Source organism: Tenrec ecaudatus, chromosome 18, assembly GCF_050624435.1.
Source record: "Tenrec ecaudatus isolate mTenEca1 chromosome 18, mTenEca1.hap1, whole genome shotgun sequence".
Lineage (NCBI taxonomy): Eukaryota > Metazoa > Chordata > Mammalia > Afrosoricida > Tenrecidae > Tenrec > Tenrec ecaudatus.
Window position 1 is genome coordinate 36,504,829 of NC_134547.1, and position 18,440 is coordinate 36,523,268.

The 18,440-nt window shown below is 38.3% G+C and overlaps 1 protein-coding gene across 1 annotated transcript in view; it reads right to left on the reverse strand.

Moving 5' to 3' along the window:
• The window catches only part of ITFG1 (integrin alpha FG-GAP repeat containing 1), a 242,724-nt gene that overhangs the window by 201,078 nt on the left and 23,206 nt on the right, over window positions 1-18,440 (reverse strand). Inside the window, exon 6 of the mRNA XM_075537119.1 lies at window positions 717-811. Within this exon, the coding sequence (XP_075393234.1) occupies window positions 717-811 (95 nt within the window). The remainder of the gene's footprint in view (window positions 1-716; window positions 812-18,440) is intronic.

Consider the following 18,440-nt stretch of genomic DNA (forward strand, 5'->3'; position numbering starts at 1 on the left):
TTATTATTTTTAAAGGTATGCAAATAATTTTGTGGCAAAATTAAGAAAAATTATTAGTGATACAAACTGATATAGATATGTTTGAGTTTTCTTTTCCAACAATATGGGGGCGGGAGGAGGATATAATATACAGATGAAGCACGATTGGCATATATGATCATTTAAGTTAGGTGATTAATTGGGGGTATATTACTCCATGTTACTATAATAGCAATTTCCATAATTAAACAGTTAAAAATCTTTTGAAATTATTTTTTTTACATAAGCTAAATGTTTTATTAATTTTATAATATGTATTAGTTAGCAAAAAAGATTATAAATAGAAAGGGAAAGAATCAACAGCCAACCTTGTGCTTAAATTATCAAGAATTCCAAATACATTGAGAAGTTAAATTGTAAGGTGACTAAAAATTAAGAACAACAAAACAATAATGATTTATTACATCATGCTTGACAATGTAGAGTGGTAGCAGGAGAGAGGAAGATCCTCAAAGAGATAGACTGTTACAGAGGCAGCAACAATGGACTCAATATAGGAATAATTTTGAGGATGTAGCAAGCCTGGGCAGTGTTTCTTATGTTATAAGCTTATTTCAACCTATTATCATTTGTTGTTAACATTCACTAGGAGAAAAATATTAAGTAAAAAGTTAGAAAATAAAACCACATAATTCTTTGGCAGTTCTAAACATATTTTGCATTCACACACAACTTACCTGCTGTAAAATCTTCAGTCAGATCGATAAATGCATGAGAATGTGGAATTCGTAGTTTACTTCTAGTTGTCAGTGCAGGACGCCATGATAAATTCCTTAAAAAAATTCAATTATTAAAAATATTCTTAATGCAAACAGTGATCATTTTTAAAGAAAAAATCTCTTACTGTAAAACATTCTAAAATTAATTTTTATTGATGTATTTTAATGTATCATAATGTCTACTATTTTTAAATATAAAATTTAGCAATGTAATATATCCACAGTATAAAAACATTACCACTCTAATTCTAGAACATTCTGATCCTCATAAAACTCCTAAGTATAAAGCAGCCACTCTCCATTTGCATGCCCCTTTCCCAACCCTAATCACAGGTGCATTTGAATAGAACTTTTCCACAGAAGATCATCAAAATTTGAGACTCAACCCTTTAACTTTTTGGTTAGTAACTGACCATGTTTGTTACCTGTTTGTAATAGTCTCTATAAAGACCACGATTCTATGTTCTCTCTCCATTCACTTGTCTATTCTAGTCTTTTCATATGAACAGAATCATGTATTATATGATCTTTAGTATCTGGCTCTTACCACTTATTTCCAGCCCTTATCCATTTAGTAACAAGTATCCAATTTACAGTCCTCTTTTTGTTGTTGTTTGAGTCTACTGAGTCCCTAAGAACCCACAGCGACCCTATGCACAAAAGAACAAAATCCTGCTCAATCCTGTGCAGTAGTTCCTATGCTTGAGTCCATCATTGCGGCCACTGAGTCAGTCCATTACCTCGAGGGCCTTCCTCTTTTTACTGCTCCTCCACCAGATAATGATGTCCTTTTCCAGGGCCTGGTCTCTCCTGACAACATGTCTAAAGTAGTAAGATGAGCTCTCTTTGTCCTCGCCTCTAAGAAGCACTCTGGCCATAGTTCTTCCAAGACAGAACTGTTTGCCATCTTAGCAGTCCACGGCATTTTCAATATGCAACCCCAGCACAATTCAAATGCATTGATTCTTTTTCTGTCTTCCTTATTCAGTGTCAAACTTTCACATGCATATGATCCAACTGAAAATAGCAGGGTTTGGGTAAGGCACACCTTAGTCCGTAAAGTAACATCCTTGTTGTGGTAGTTACATAATCTGTTGTCAATTTAAGACGTAAGAGTGAAGGGGCGGAGTCTGGCCTGTCAATCAGGTCGTAGCTTGATGACCTCATTTGGAGGTACCACGAAGATAAATAGATTGCTGGAGGTGGGACACAGACATTTCAGCTGACCAGACACATGGAGCTATGCAAGTGCCCTGAGCTGAAGAGCCAACTAGAGATTCCTGCCAGCGCTGAGATGCTTACACTTCCACTAGATACACAAGACTTTCTCCTCAGACTTGTGATCTTCCTGTATTCGGCATTATTGTATGTGTTTTGTGAGTTTGAAGAGGACTTTACAGATTGGTATTGGACATACGGGCTAATTATGGACTTCATCTGGACTGGTCTAGGGATTTTTCTCAATATTCAATTGCTTTTATATATAAAACTCTATATTATATACATGAGTGTCTCTATGAATTTGTTTCTCTAGTCTACCCAGACTAATACACTTGATCTCTTGACCTATTGCTTCCATGAGCACTTGATTGTGGATCCAAACAAGATAAAATGCTTGACAACTTTAACCTTTTCTCTATTTATCATGATGTTCCATGCTAGTCCAGCTGTGAAGATTTTTGTCTGTTTTTTGATTTTGGTTTTTTTTACATTGTGTTATAATCCACACTGAAGACTGCAATCCTTGACCTTCATCAGCAAGTCCTTTAAGTCCTCTTCACTTTCAGCAAGAAAGATTGTATCATCTGCATATCACAGGTTGTTAATAAACATTCCTCCAAACCCAATGCAGCATTCTGCTTCATAAAAACCAGCTTCTCTGATGATCTGCTTAGCATATGGAAATGAATAAATCCTTTTAATAGTGGAGTAATATTTCCCGAGTCCCGGTGGCAGTGGGTTACCTATTGGGCTGCTAACCACAAGGTCAGCAGTTCGAATACACCGGTCATTCCGAGGGAGAAGATGTGGGGTTCTACTCCCATACCAGTTACAGTCTGCCCCATAGAGGAAGTTCTACCCTGTCGTTTAGAGTCATTAACAATCAGCATGGACTCTATATCAGTTTAAATTTTAGTAACAACAACAAAATTCTCCCAGAGTTTTGGTGGTATAGTAGTTAACTACAAGATTAACAGCTCAAATCCACCAGTTAATCTTCAGGAGAAAGATAAGGCATTATGCTTCTGTAAAGATTCATGGTGTCGGAAACCCAGAGAGGCAGCTCTACTCTATTCAACAGGGTCACTACAAATCAGAACTGACTTGAGAGCCGCAGTGGGGAGTGGGAATATTCTGAACATAAACACCACATTACTGTTTATCTGTTCATCTATAGATGGACATTTGAACTTTTTAAAATTTTGTGCTACTGTGATTAGTACTGTTATGAATAACCATTTATATGTAAGTTTGTGTTAGTTACTGCACAGATATAAAATTTTAATTCTCTTGGGCATATTAAGAAAGAGGGTTCAAGGTGTTTGTGGGAAAAAATCCATTATCTTTCATTCTCTTTACCATGAACTTTTGAAGCTTCTTGGTGTAGAAAGAAGTCTATGAGTTCTTCAGATAATTAAAGGGTCATTTTCTACAAACCACCACCTACTTAATACCCTTCTTCTGCATACAATATAACTAACTCATATTTAACAAGGCAATAAAACACAACCAGAATTATTTTAATAAAAACACAACAGAAGGTTTTTGTAATAAGAACATATTAAAATGAATTGCAGGATTATATTTAAGTTTGTTTTAGTAGGCTAATTTATACCAAGAAACTATATTATTTAATTGTATATACTACAGATTAGAATCTTTAAAATAATTAAATATCTGCAAACTTTTAAAAGTTCATGTAAAAATATAACGAAAAGATATTGGATGTTTTAGTGAACTATTTGAAGTGTCCTAATATAATTTAATAGCTAATTTCTTTTTAATACAGACCATATATTGATCAGGTATGTAAAATATAAACATTAAAGAATGTTTAATTACTAACAAAATAAACAGCCTAAGGCAAGAGTCAACTCAGAGTTATTTCAGAAGACTTTGCTAATGTTTTTTTTAAATCAAATTTGTAAGTGTAGGCCAAGAATGAATTACAGAACATGGTCTTATTATAGAATTGAGTTCAGTGAGGTTAGACATGTGGCTCTGTCTTTAATTACTATCTAAGCAGTATTGATCTCATTCACTTTAGGATTTTTAACAGGCTCTCTGTAATAAATTATAGCTAAATTTTTGGAAATCTAGAGTTATAAAAGAAGAACCCATACAGAAAATTATGCATAAAGAGGTAGTTTATTTGACTCTTATAATGGTTTTAAAGTCTTGAATTCACTGGCTTATGGATAAGTTAAAAGAACTTCACATTGCCCAAGGAGGGTAGAAGCCTAGGTCCAATGGGGTTAACAGGCTCTGAGAGCTGAAGCTGGCCATGAGGCCAATGGTCTAGGCATGCCTTCAAACATGAGGTTTCTAATCAAATAATTTTACTGTGAGCATTCTTGATGCTGCATTCTGAATTCCAATTATTTGCTTCCTTAATAAGACCCAGTATCATGAGCATGATTTGTGAGTTCTGTATGTCCTTTGCAATGAATTATTAAACCCAGAAGTAGAGTATGGCAAGAAAGGAATGTTAGGTGTCTTAACTGGAGGCTGGAAGCAGTTCTGACATCTATTTCACAGGATGTTGAGTGGGAAGTCTAAGGAAGTCAGATACCCATCCCCCTTTGCAATTCTTTAGCAACCTATATTCTTCTATTTAACATGAAAATATCTTGAAAGGTAGCCGTTATATGTAATTTACTTCATACAGTTTCTATTTACCATTCACTTCCTGCTTACTAAAAAGGGTAGAGTAGAGAAAGGCTGTTGCTTCTTTGTAATATAATTTAAGGTGGTTGAAAATTGATTATTTCTACAAATGCCTCTTAGAATTAAATCACCAAAAATGTACACTAAAAGTGGATTCATTCACTTTGTTGTGCCTTTAAAGTTGTTTTTTCATAAAATTTCAGGAAAAAGCAGCAGATACTTTTCAATCACTATATTTGCATAAGAATCCTTGGGTGGGACACATAATTAAAGTACTTAGCTGCTAATCAGATTTGATTCACCCAGCTACCTCAGAGGAAATTTCTGGTGACTTACTTTTAAAAATTAGCCTCTGAAAACCTTATGGAGCTTAGTTCTATTGTGAAACACATGGAGCTAACTTGAGTTAGAGAAAGCAATTGTTTGGTATGATTTCATATTAACTGTAATCTTCTCATATATGTACCCAACACCATTAGAAGGCTAAGGTCACAAATAAATACTGTTCTGATTATAAAGAAAAACAGGTGAAAGATGGGTGTCCACAATCATGTTGAGTCTGTTTGTTGACATTTCTAAACCTCTGTAATAGTTCTTATTATTCACTTTTGCTTCCTAACAGGAAGAACATTTATGTAATCATATTCTAATTTGTGGGCATCATAATCCTTAATTACAAAGAATAGTATTTACTGAAGGATGAATTTCAATTAATGTCAAGTATAGTTTATGGGAAGAGTCTTAGGGGCATAGTGGGTTACATGTTGAATCCACCAGCAACTCTGAGGGTGAAAGATAAGGCTTTCTACTCCAGTAAACAGTTTAGGGAAATCTACAGGGCCAATTCTATCTAGCATTATGAGGTTGCTAGGAGTAGGTATCAACCTGATAAGAGCGAGTGATTATTGGAGATTGACAGCCTATGGTAAAGATTCTTTGAAATGACTAATATACCCACTTTGCAATATCACTGTATATTAAGTGATCAGTATTTAAGATAAAAGTAGTTATTTATTAAGAGTTTGGTCTGGCAAGAATGATGTGCCTACTTCTCTAACCTACTTACCGTATATACTCGTGTATAAGCCGAGTTTTTCAACACAAAAAATGTGCTGAAAAACTGGGGTTCAGCTTATACATGGGTCAGTGGCATGAATGGATGTCATCTGGTCAAGCCCGACTAACAAAAGGAGGAAATCTCATGAAGCCTGACATACAGTTAATAGCAAAGTCGGTTCGAGATGCATGGGAAGACATTCCGGAAGACATGGTGCGACGTGCCTTCCAGAAATGTAGTCTTAGTAATGCCATGGATGGCAAGGAAGACTGCGCTTTATATGAAAATGACAGCAGTGATGGTGATGACGGCGATCTCAGTGAGGACAGCGTCTATGATGACCTCACACCAGCTGAAGCTCTGCATTGGGATATGGATGATGATGAGGAATCCAGTTTTGAAGGATTTTAACTCTTACATTTTAGCTTGGTTGCTGATTGAGCTCAGGGAATAGTACTCTTAAGGTATCATTGCTGATACCTTATTGTTTTTGTTGAACCTATTTTCCACTTACTGTGCTGGTTTACTACTGTTAAATGACTTGTCCTTTTATTTATGTTTTTGATTTAAAATAAATATTTAAATATATTACCTCAAGGAAAACAAAGCAACAGTATACAACCAGACAACAAAACAACAAAAACAAACCACTGACAAAGGACAAAACAGAAAAAGAGAACAAGAGAAAAGCTTGTAGTTAGTTCAGGGATCGTTTGCTGGCCCTTAGGAGCGTTTTCCAGTCTAGTCTGTTGGGGCACCACGCCCTGGCCCCAAAGTCCACTTTCAGCATTCCCTGGGGACCTTGCCACTCCATTCCCCTGCTGTTCTGCTGCTCTCCCCTAGTGCTTCGCCTCAGTGTGGTGGGATCAGGTCTGGTGCAGTTCCCACACTGTGTCTCCGGTGCTGTCCCCTGTATCGCCCTTAGTCACTGAGTGACATCATTTCTCATAGTGGGGCCAGCCATGTTGTTCTCTCTGTGGACTGGCTGCTCTACTCAGGAACATCCTCCTCACGGCCTGGTGGGCCAGGCTGTGTTCCACTCTCTCCTCCTGCCCCTTCATCTGCTCCCGTATGCTCTGATCAGATATGTCCATCTCCCAGAGCTGCAGAGTCAATGTAGTCCTTTGGAACAAATTCTTTTCGGGGGAGGGGCGTGCATGTTAGTGTCTCCACAGGGCTGTCTGAATAGGACAGGCTGGATGAACTATCTGGAAGAAAAACAATGGGACCGACAGTTCGGGGGGGACTTTGGGTGGGGGGGTAGGGGGAGTAAGGAAGTGGTGTTAAAAAACACAGGGACAAGGGAACAACATGGGACCCAAAATGGTAGAGGGGGGAGTGGCAGGCCTGGTAGGGAATGATCAAGGGTAAGGTTGCGTAGAGAAGAGGTATAGCTGTAGCCCAGGTGGTGACGGAGCATGGTAGTGGGGCAGGAGGAAAGTCAAGGGAGATGGAGGAAAGAGCTAGGAGTCAAAGGGCATTTATGGAGGTCTAGACAAAGACATGTACATGCAAATATATATAAGAGGCTGGGGAAATAGATCTATGTGTCTATATTTATAGGTTAAGTATTAAGGTGGCGGAAGGACCTTGGGCCTCTACTCAAACACTCCCTCAATGCATGAATACTTTCTTTTATTAAATTGGAACTCTATGATGCTCACTCTCCTGACACAACTGCTGAAGCCAAAGCGGGTGAACAAGTAAATGTGGTGAAGAAAGCTGATGGTGCCCGGCTATCAAAAGAGATAGTGACTGGGGTCTTAAAGGCTTGAAGATAAGCAAGCGGCCATCTAGCTCAGAAGCAACAAAGTCCACATGGAAGAACACACCAGCCTGTGTGATCGAGTGGTCCCGAAGGGATCAGTTATCAGGCATCAAAGAACAAAAAATCATATCATTGGCTGCACACCTCCATGATAGGATCGCTGAAGACAAATGGGTGCATAAGCAAACTTGGTGAAGAAAGCGGATGGTGTCCAGCTATCAAAAGAGATAGTGTCTGGGGTCTTAAAGGCTTGAAGGTGAACAAGCGGCCATTTAGCTCAGAAGCAAAAAAGCCCACATGGAAGAAGCATACCGGCCAGTGCGATCACGAGGTGCCAAAGGGACCAGGTATAAGGCATCATGCAAAAAAAAAAAAGATATATGTGTGTATATATATATGTGTATGATATGTATGTATATGTATGTGTACATATATATATATATATATATATATATATATATACCATATTGAATGAAGGGGGAAGTGCAGAGTGGAGACCCAAGGCCCAAGTGTCGGCCAATGGAGATCCCCTCACAGAGGGGTCCAGGAGAGGAGATGGGTCAATTAGGGTGTGAGGTAGTACCGATGAAGAACACAGCTTTCCCCCAGATCCTGGAGGCTTCCTCCCCCCAACTACCATCATCCGAATTCTACCTTGCAGGGCTGGATAGGGCAGAGGTTGTACACTGTGTTACACATGAGGGCTGGAGGCACAGGGAATCTAGGGTGGATGACACCTTCAGGACCAAGGGTGTGAGGGGCGATGCTGGGAGAGTGGAGGGCGAGTGGGTTGGAAAGGGGGAACTGATTACAAGGACCCACATGTGACCTCCTCCCTGGGAGAGGGACAGCAGGGAAGGGGGGGGAAGGGAAACTCCGGATAGGGCAAGATATGACAAAATAACGATGTATAAATTACCAAGGGCACTTGAGGGAGGGGGAAGCGGGGAGGGAGGGGAAAAAAAAAAGAGGACCTGATGCAAAGGGCTTAAGTGGAGAGCAAATGCTTTGAGAATGATTGGGGCAGGGAATGTATGGATGTGCTTTATACAATTGATGTATGTATATGTATGGATTCTGATAAGAGTTGTATGAGTCCCTAAGAAAATGTAAAAAAAGAAAAAAGAAAATGATTAGGGCAAAGAATGTATAGATGTGCTTTATACAATTGAGGTATGTATATGTATGTATTGTGATAAGAGTTGTATAAGCCCCTAATAAAATGTTAAAATATATAAATAAAAAATAAAATAAAAAAATACATTACCCCACTGATGTCTCAATTTTTAGTAATTTTATTTTCATTTGTTTTTGTTATTGAAACTCACCAATAGCTTCTGCATTTTCCACCCTAGGCTGATACTCAAGTCAGTTTTTCTTTCTTCCCAGGTAATAATTAGGTACCTCGGCTTATACTCGGGTCGGTTTATATTTGAGTATATACAGTTATTTATAGAGTAATTCTCAAGCATTTATGATCAGATAGCCTCTAAAAGGAATATATATTTGAAAAACTGTATCCCTTAAAGCATTTAAGACTATTTTTAAGAAATAAAGCTAAATTTTTTATCTACTTAATTGGTTACAAGTTAGGTGATCTTCCAATTTATTAGAATTGCTGAAGTTTTAAAATAAAATCATTACATTAAAAAATGTATTCAGAGAACTTCAGGGAAGATGGTGCTGATTTAGAATTATCTGCCTGGAGTTCCCATTGTGAGACCACTGGATCTGCAGGTGAGGAGGCCAATTCGGGGGTTTCAGACACGAGACTGGGGCTCACAGCACTCCAGGGTTCTTTGTTAAATTCTCCAATGAAGAACTTAGTTGTGCAACTGCGCGCAAGTTTCCTTTTCATGGTGCCCAAGCACATCTTACTTTCCTAGTTTGTGGGGCAGCAGGGGCCAGCCTCTTCTCCTAGTGAGTTCAGTGACTCACAGGCATGGGGACGTAGCCCAAGACAGTCTGCCCCTCGGGGGCATGCCACAGGCACCCACATGGACTTTGGGATGTCCTGGATGCTGGAACCTCTGGTGGCCCAAAGAATAGAATTCCATCGGGACAATCCCTTACCAAGGCCTGCTCACTACCCGAATAGCAAGGGAATAGCTAGGCTCTCTAGTTATGTAACCCCAGCTTTTTAGGGAGGGATCCAGCACCAGTAGACAGATGAGGCTTGAGTCCACAACACAGTGGGTTCCAGGAGATTGTTACATTTGGTCCTATTTTCTGTTGAGAAAGAAAACCCAGGACGAATTTCCCTACCAGAGGAAACGGAAGCCAGCATTTCCGAGTTTCTCAGTGACTTCCCTGCTGATGGTATAATAGTCTGGAATCACTGGGATTCATTGTCCTTAGCCAGATCATGCTCTGTTCAGAAGTTCCCATCCTTTGGGCATCCAATACGTAAAGAGCCGATAATCCTAAATTGTACACGAATCCACTATAAAAGGGCCTTCTATAATAAACACAATAACTGAAGGACTGCACTCTCCCTTCACAGTATACAGGGTTGATAAGTGACTCTGGTAGATTTTATATATACATATGTCACTTACCCCAACCACCATAACCTCTAGATATAGCTTCCTCCACCTCAGTAAAACACTTTAATTTAACATGTAAAATAGCATCTCCAAATACTATATTTACCAGGAAGCCTTCTGATAATTAACACCAACACTTAAATCCTAATCCCAAGTACATATATAATTCTTCCTACTCAGCCACCTGACACTCCCTCCTTATCTACACACAGTATCTGTGCTGATTCTAGCACCTATCTGATCCTGCCCTAACTTAAATAGCCAGCCCCAACGCCACACACCTCCCAAAAGCCTACACAAGCACCTTCAGCTCAACCAGAAGGCAGTGCTAACAGTAACCAACACCTGCAGCTACCACAAAAAAATCAAGAGAAACAAAAGTCAATACTGATTACCCAAACCCAATGGATTACACAGAGGAAGCCCTTGAATTGCCAGATAGAGAATACAATAAAATGATGTTTTGGGCCTTACTAGAAATTAGGGTATTAATCCTGAAAGCAGATAAAAAATAAACGGAGATGCTAGAATCCTCACAACACAAGGGAAAGTAGGAGTTAAGGAATGATGTAGTACAAATAAAGACTAGGGTACATGATCTGACCAAGGGAAGGAAAGAAATGGAAAAACCGAACCCGCAGACTCAAAGACAACCAAGCAGAATTCAGCAAACGAGAGAAAGAACAACAACTAAGAGCATTTGCAGAACACCCGAGGATGATGTGTGATATCATTAAGGGAAACAATATTCAAATTATGGGGTGTCTGAACAGGAAGAAATAAATAAGCCTGCAGTTAAAATAGTGAAGGAATTCTTGGAAGAAAATTTCTCCAAAATTATAGTGGAGGAGAAGATAATCATTCAAGAAGGAGAACACCAATCTTATTAACCACTCCCTGCCCCCCAATTATCCAACTTCAAGAAAATGAGAGAATCATGAGGGGAGAGAGAGAGAAAGAGAGAGAGAGAGAGAGAGAGAAAGAATCAAATAGAGGTAAACAGGTTAGAATAAGCTCAGACCTTTCTACAGAGACCAAGCAGAAAAGAAGAAATGGGAGCAACAAATTTTGAAAGCTGAAAGACAACAACTTTAAAAATCCTTTATCCAGTAAAAGTCTTGAGGTAGTTAGTCTATTGTGCCAACCTGGCCTATAATCACATGTGGGGTTAATTGAAGGACAGAGGGATAAATGGCTCAGGAAGCCTAGCCTTTCGAGTTTTCGGGTCTCTTACTTTCTGATGGCTGGAGAGGGTGCAGCTGCCTTAGCCAGTTCCCTGCTTCAGCTGCCAAGGTTCACTTCCTGCAAGACATCCCTGAGGAGAAGCCATATGGATCTACCCCAATGCAGCCCTGGGTGCTGGAGCAGCAGTATGCAGAACCCTGCCAGCGCTGAGATGCTTACCCATTCACTGACTCAGCTTTTCTCCTGCAGTTGGCATCATTGTTTCTGTTTTGTGAGATGGAAGAGGACTGTGTGGATTGGTGTTGGACACATGGGTTAATGTTGGACTTGTGGATTTGGGCAGGACTGGGTTGGGATGTTTTCTTGATGTGCACTTAACCTTTATATAAAACGCTCTCTCATACATGAGTTTCTGTGGATTTGTTTCTCCAAAGTACCCAGACTGATACAAGTCTTCATTAAATTTGAAAGAGAAATAAGTTTCTTCAAATAAAGAAACATTTAGAGAATTCATAAAAACACAACCAGCACTCAAACAGGAGACCACTACAGAGTGTAACACCACCCAGAAACCAATACACTGAAAACAGCACCCAAAACATTACAGATCTTGTGGAGAACTGAAGACAAGAACTTCTCTCTCTCTCTCTCTCTCTCTCTCTCTCTCTCTCTCTCTCTCTCTCTCTCTCTCTCTCTCTCTCACACACACACACACACACACACACACACACACACCATCCTATGCAAGAGGAAAAAAAGGAAAATATAAAACATAATAGTATGAGATGACAGACTAATCTACATTTAGATTCAATAATCCTGGTCTAAATGCACCAATTAAAAGACAAAGAGTAGCAGACTAGATTAGATAACAAAATCCACCAATCTGCTGCCTTCAAGAGACACATCTGAAGCTCACAGAAAAAAAGAGATGAGAGTCAAAGGAAGGCTGACCTTTTCACATGTTAATGGTTAAAAAAAAAACCAACAAAAAACCCAGACAGGGGTGGCAACATTAATCTCTGACAAAACAGACCTCCAGGTACATGATATAATGAGAGATGAGAATGGGCATTACATAATGCTCAAAGGATATGTAGACCAAGAACTCCAAAACATAATAAACATGCATGCGCCCACAGAGAGATCCCTGAAAGAGATGAAAAAGAAATCACCACATCAAAAATTATAGTAGGTGATTTCAACACACTGTTCTCAAAGAAAGATATATCAACAGGCAAGAAACTCCATAAAGAAACTGAAGAAATGAACAACACAATTGAACAATTTGATCGAATAGATATTCATATGTCTATAACCAACAGCAAAAAAATACATATTCTTTTCAAAGGCACACAGCTCATATGAGAAAATAGACCATAAGCTTGCACACAAGCCGGAATAAAATCACACACCTAGAGGTTATTTAAACTACCTTGTCTGACCACAGTACTATATAGCTGGAAATCAACAATAGAAAGGACAACAAAAACAAAGACAAACACTTGGAGACTCAATAGTACACTTCTCAAAAAAGAATGGGTATTAGCCTAAATTAGAGAGGAAATTAGGACATTCCTAGAAACCAATGAGAATGACAACACAGCACACTAAAATCAATGGTACACAGCAAAAGCAGTTATCAGAGTTCACTCTATTGAATTAAATGTCCACATGAAAAAAGAGTAGAGAATGATGGCCAGCATCTTTACTCAGTACTTCTAGTAGCTAGAACAGAGTCAACAGCATAATCCTTCCAACAGCAAAAGAAATCATAAAAATAAGTGTGGAGATAAATGAACTAGAAAATAAAAGAATTGAAAAAATCAACAGCACACAGTTGGTTCTTTGAAAGGATAAACAAAACCAGCAAACCACTAGCAAACTTAACAAAGGAAAAGAAGTAGACGGCAATCTCTAGAAACAGGGGACGTCACCACAGACCTTATTAATTATGCAGCACTATGAAATTCCTGTATTCCAACAAATGTAGTAATTTGGAGGACATGAACAAATACCTGGAAAATCACTCTCTCCCCAGATGAACACACCAAGACATTGAACAGACCCACAGCAAAAGAAGAAATAAAAAAGGTAATCAAAAAACCCCCACCTAAAAAAAGCCCCAGTCCAGATGGCTTCCCAGGATAATTCTACCAAGTACTCAGACAATAGCTGACACCAATCCTACCCAAACTCTTACAGAACACAGAAAGGGACAGCAAACTCCCACACTAATTATATGAAGGCAGCATAACCTTGATACCAAAAGTTGGCGACGAACTCACAAGGATAGAGTACTACAGACCAATGTTCTTCATGAACATAGATGCAAGAATACTCAACAAAATCTTGGCCTACAGATTATAACAACATATAAAAGAATACATTGTGACAAAGTGGGATTCATACCAGGGATGCAGAGATGGTTCAACATCTGAAAAATAGTTAATATAATCCACCACATAAACAAGAAGAGTGTCTTGATTTACCTGATACAACATTATGATTTCACTAAGATATATATTTGCAATTATATTCTATAATGCATCCCTAGGCAGAAAGGTGATTTTAGCAGTCACTAGTAATGTGAGAAAATATGAACGTTTAGAATAAAAAAACAATTAATTAATTGAGTTGAGAGTAGCTAACTATATTTCAAGAACAAGTTATATTTTTTTCTGATAATTTAGACTAAAAACCCATTCACATGCCTTTAAACTTTTAAATTTTAACTTTTCATTGTGAAATGGGTGAAGGTTTACATAGCTAATTGATTTTCCATTCAACAATTCATAAACAATTTTTCATATCATTGATTGCAGTCTGCAATGTGTAGTCTCACTTATCCCACTTCCTTCCTCTTTAAGTTACCTTCCAGTTTCAATTTCTCCTTCTTTCCTAATCTTTCCTGCCTGTTGAATTCTGTCCGAGGGCAAAAACTGCCCACTTGTTCTCCAGCGTTTGATTATTTTCAGGAGTATACACTTCCCTGGTGCTACTGTTTCCCCTATAGACCTGTCTGTCTATTGTTTGGCTGAAAACTGAGTCACTGAGTGAATTTCGTTCCAGGTCAAATAGTGACTAAAGGTGTCTTGGAGTTCCACCAGTCTCTATCTGACCAGTAAACATAGTCTTATTAAATGAGTTTGAGCTTTTTCCACATTTTTCCTCCACTCTATCTTGGACTTTCTAATGCTACCCCTTCCAGAGTGACTGTTAGTAGAAGGTGGGCACCATCCCCATCTAGTTTGTTTAATCTCAGAGTGATGAAGGTGGGCTTCACATGGTCTCTAATTGTTTCCATGGGTCTTCAAGTGGTACCTTAGATGGCCACCCATACAACTTATAGTTTAAAGCGGTTGCTTTAAGTGCCATGTAATTACTTCTTAAATAAACAACAAATTGACTGCCAAAGAATTATTTTGGACTTATAGTGACCAGAGAATGCAAATCTTTATGAGAGCAGATAGCTGCAACTTTGTTTCTCAGAGCGGCTAGTGGGTTTCAATTACTGACCTTGTGATAAGCTAATGCTTAGCCAAAAATGCCACCAGGGCTGACATAACTCAGCATGGCAAAGTGCATGCTATGTGTCAAATATCCAAACTAGCATCCCCAAGCACACAACTCAGGCCTGAGCCAGTAATGTTTTTAAGCTCAATATGTGACTCAGAAAATGTAATCAGAGCACCATTACATTTAGCTTTGATTAAAATTACAGGTACAAGTGTTTTCATTTTTTGTGCAAAAAAATCTGAATGCTTTTTCAACATCAGTTTTAAAAACCCTTTCATATAAAATGCTCTTTTTGATAAACTTCCATCACTGCAGAAGCTACTGTAATGCTTAATAGCAGGGTGTTATTTCTAAGTAATACAGTACATTATTTGAAGTTATTATAAAGTGAGGTTGAGGTGCAAACTAAAGGCTCACCTGTAGCCACTGAACACAATTTAATTATCTCTTGTACCTTAGATTTAGCACCCTTCTTCCTATTAGTGTCACATAAATCAACCTCCCCCCAACTGAACTAATTACAAGGAATTCTTCAGCATATAGTTGCAGGGGCACAATGGTTAAAGTACTCAGTTGCTAACGGAAAGGTTGGCACCCACTAGCAAATCCACAGGAGAAAAATGTGACCTTCTGATTCCGGTTAGAATAACTGAGAACTCTATGGGCAATTTTCCCCTGTCCGACAATTAGGAGTTGGGATCAAATAATTTGCAACAGGGTTTGCTTCTGCCCATTGCCAGTGCTTGCCTAGACTGGGCCCATTAAGCACCCTTTCTCCTGCCACACTGGTATGCTAGTTGCACCCGTGAGCAATTTATTATTTCTAACCTGTAAGGCTACAGCCATGAATATTCCAGCATAATTCTATGGATGTACTTAGCAGGGGATTTAATTATTATTTCAAGTTTCCCATAAAGCAGGGGTGTCACACTAGTGGCCATGGGCTGTATGCGGCCCTTGAGGTAATTTTTTGTGGCCCACAATGCTCTGAAATAAAATGAAAATAGAAAAACTGTTATGAAGAAAATAGCACTTAGGGAATATCGAGGCAATACTGAACACACAATTCCACTGTTAACCCTTTAGTTACCAAAGATGAGTATACACGTGGCCCAGTGCCTTTCCTGGGGGGCCTGTGGACGTGTATAAACACACTGACTCAGTTTCAGCGATGTCTGGAAGCATATGTCTGCCACTCCCTGTGTCACGTAATGTAAACAGATCCCACTAGCAAAAAGGTGAAAAAGAGCACTCTTGGTTGTGCTGTTACGAACCCTACCTAGTTGCAGCGCTAGTTAGCATCTTTAGAGGGCAGCACTGTGCATCACGTTTGTCCAAAGTCCAACCTTTTGGGCTTTTTTTAGTTACTTTGTTATATTTTCAGGTCACAACATAAGAGGTAGTGAAAACTAGTAGGAGGAAAGTACTAGCAAGTTTTGGGTAAAAAAGAATAATTTTTGATTTATAAATACATTAAATAAATGTTTAAATAAAAGCAATTACATAGTGTTTTAATTATCCTATCCATATTCCTGAATACTCACTTCAAAATATAAATTTACCAAAATTTGTAAATGTGATGTAGTCCACGTGAATTCTGTCGTTGCACCCAATGACCCACAATTTTAATTGAGTTTGACACCCTTGCCATAAAGTAAAGATGTTCTTAAATTTTAATTAAGGAAAAAATTAGGTCTGACATACCCATAAAACTCAATCTTTTAGTTTCAAAAGTTAGCTTAAGTTTCTTGATAAAGCAGGTTAGTTTAGACTGCTTGATAAAGAAAATTAGATTGCCCATGTGAATGATCCAAAATGTCACGGCTGATGGCTTTATCACTTATGCACTATGCATGTGTTAGCAGTTTATGCAAGTGAGATGACCTAAATATATTTTCCTCTATTTAGTAATATATAAATGCTATTCCCAAAGGAAGCTTTTCTCAGAGAAAGTTTTCTAAATCAGGGGCTTAATGCTAAGAGTATAGTAACATTAACGTTATTGGCATAGATTCTCTTATACCAATTTATGTAACTGCATCAACTGCATTATATTGGCATCAAGAAAAATCTTGGACTTAAAATTCACACTCTGAGCATGGTAAATGACTACTGGTTAATCTGTACCATCATAAAATGCTACTGTTATAGTAGAAATAATACATGTATTTAAGATATCAGAGTCATTAGAGAAAAATTCTAATAGAATTCAGAACAAAATGAATAAACTATGAAAATATAATATGACATTCCTAATAGTTTTAAGTTTTTGTAGAAAATTCATAAAGATGTTAGAGATTTTTGAAATGCCAACAAATGGTGTTCTGAAAGCTTTAATATCTAAAAATCAAATTATATAACATTTTACATATTTTGAAGCTATCATGAAATAAATCAAGACAAAAGACACATTATTCTCAATCATGACTGCTTTGGAAGAGGCTAGGAAAAAGAAAGGACTTCTTAAGCAGTTGTAAGCCAAGGCAAAATTGTAGGCCTGTGAAGGTCAAGTCAAGTAGCTTGTACACCCCATCCCCACCTCGTTCATACTCAGTTCCTACAAAACATGACCCCAGAGGAAGTCTGGTTCTCTATTCAACTGGTCTCTAAAGAAAGGCTTTCTTCCAGATATTTTCAGGGGAAGAAACAAGGTTTCTCATTCAAGATTCGCAGGAAGTCTCTCAAAGTTCACTATGACTAGCATCAGAACTCTCATATTCTTTATTAAAATTTTTCAGAAAAAGTGATAGGAAAGGTGGCAGTTCTTCCTCAAAATCTTTAAATTTTGACAGTTTACTCATCATTGTGCCTGAGTCACATTTCAAAAACTAATGACAGACACTAGTTTCCAAAATTACAGAAGGAAAAGTCATTAGATTTCCAAGTACTAGGGCCTAACAAGTTGACAAAGATGGATCTCTGTATTACCTGGAAAGTCAGCTATTATATAAAATGTTCTGTAGTTTAAAATTAAATTTTTCTTTTAAGATATAGAAAAATTAACCAAAAGTTAAAAGTATCTCACAAATAGTACCTTGGTTCGTGAATTCTTGTGTAAAGTACTTTCTAATTTAAATCCAGGTCAACAATATAAAGGCTTATGTGGAAATTTTTAGAAATTAGAAGACGAGGGGACAACACTGGAGACACAATATAGGAATTACACCCAATCTGACCCCACCACACCTAGGTGAAATCAATGGGTGTGCAACAGAGCATCAAGGGCGCAGAACAACGAAATCCCCAGGGAATACCAGAAACAGACTTTGGAACCATGGCATCGCACCCCATCAGACTTGACCAGAAAACAATTCTAACGGTCAACAAATAGACCTTGAACTATTTATAGGATTCTTTTTGTTGTTGTTATTTTGTTGCTTTGTCTTACTTTTGTGCATAGTATTATCTCTACATGTCTATCTAGATGCGATAGGTGGAATAAACAATCTGGATGAGAAAACAATGGGACCAAAGGTTCCAGGGGACAAGAGAGAGGGAGTGGCGGGGGAAAGTGAGTGGGTGTTAACAAACCCAGGGACAAGGGAACAACAAGTGATCTAAAATCGATGTCAAGGAGCGTTTAGGAGGCCTGGCAGAGCTTGATCAAGGGCAATGTAGCCAAGAGGAATTACTGAAACACAAATGAAGGCTGAACATGATAGCAGGACAAGAGGTAAGTAAAAGGAAATAGAGGAAAGAACTAGGAGGCAAAGGGCATT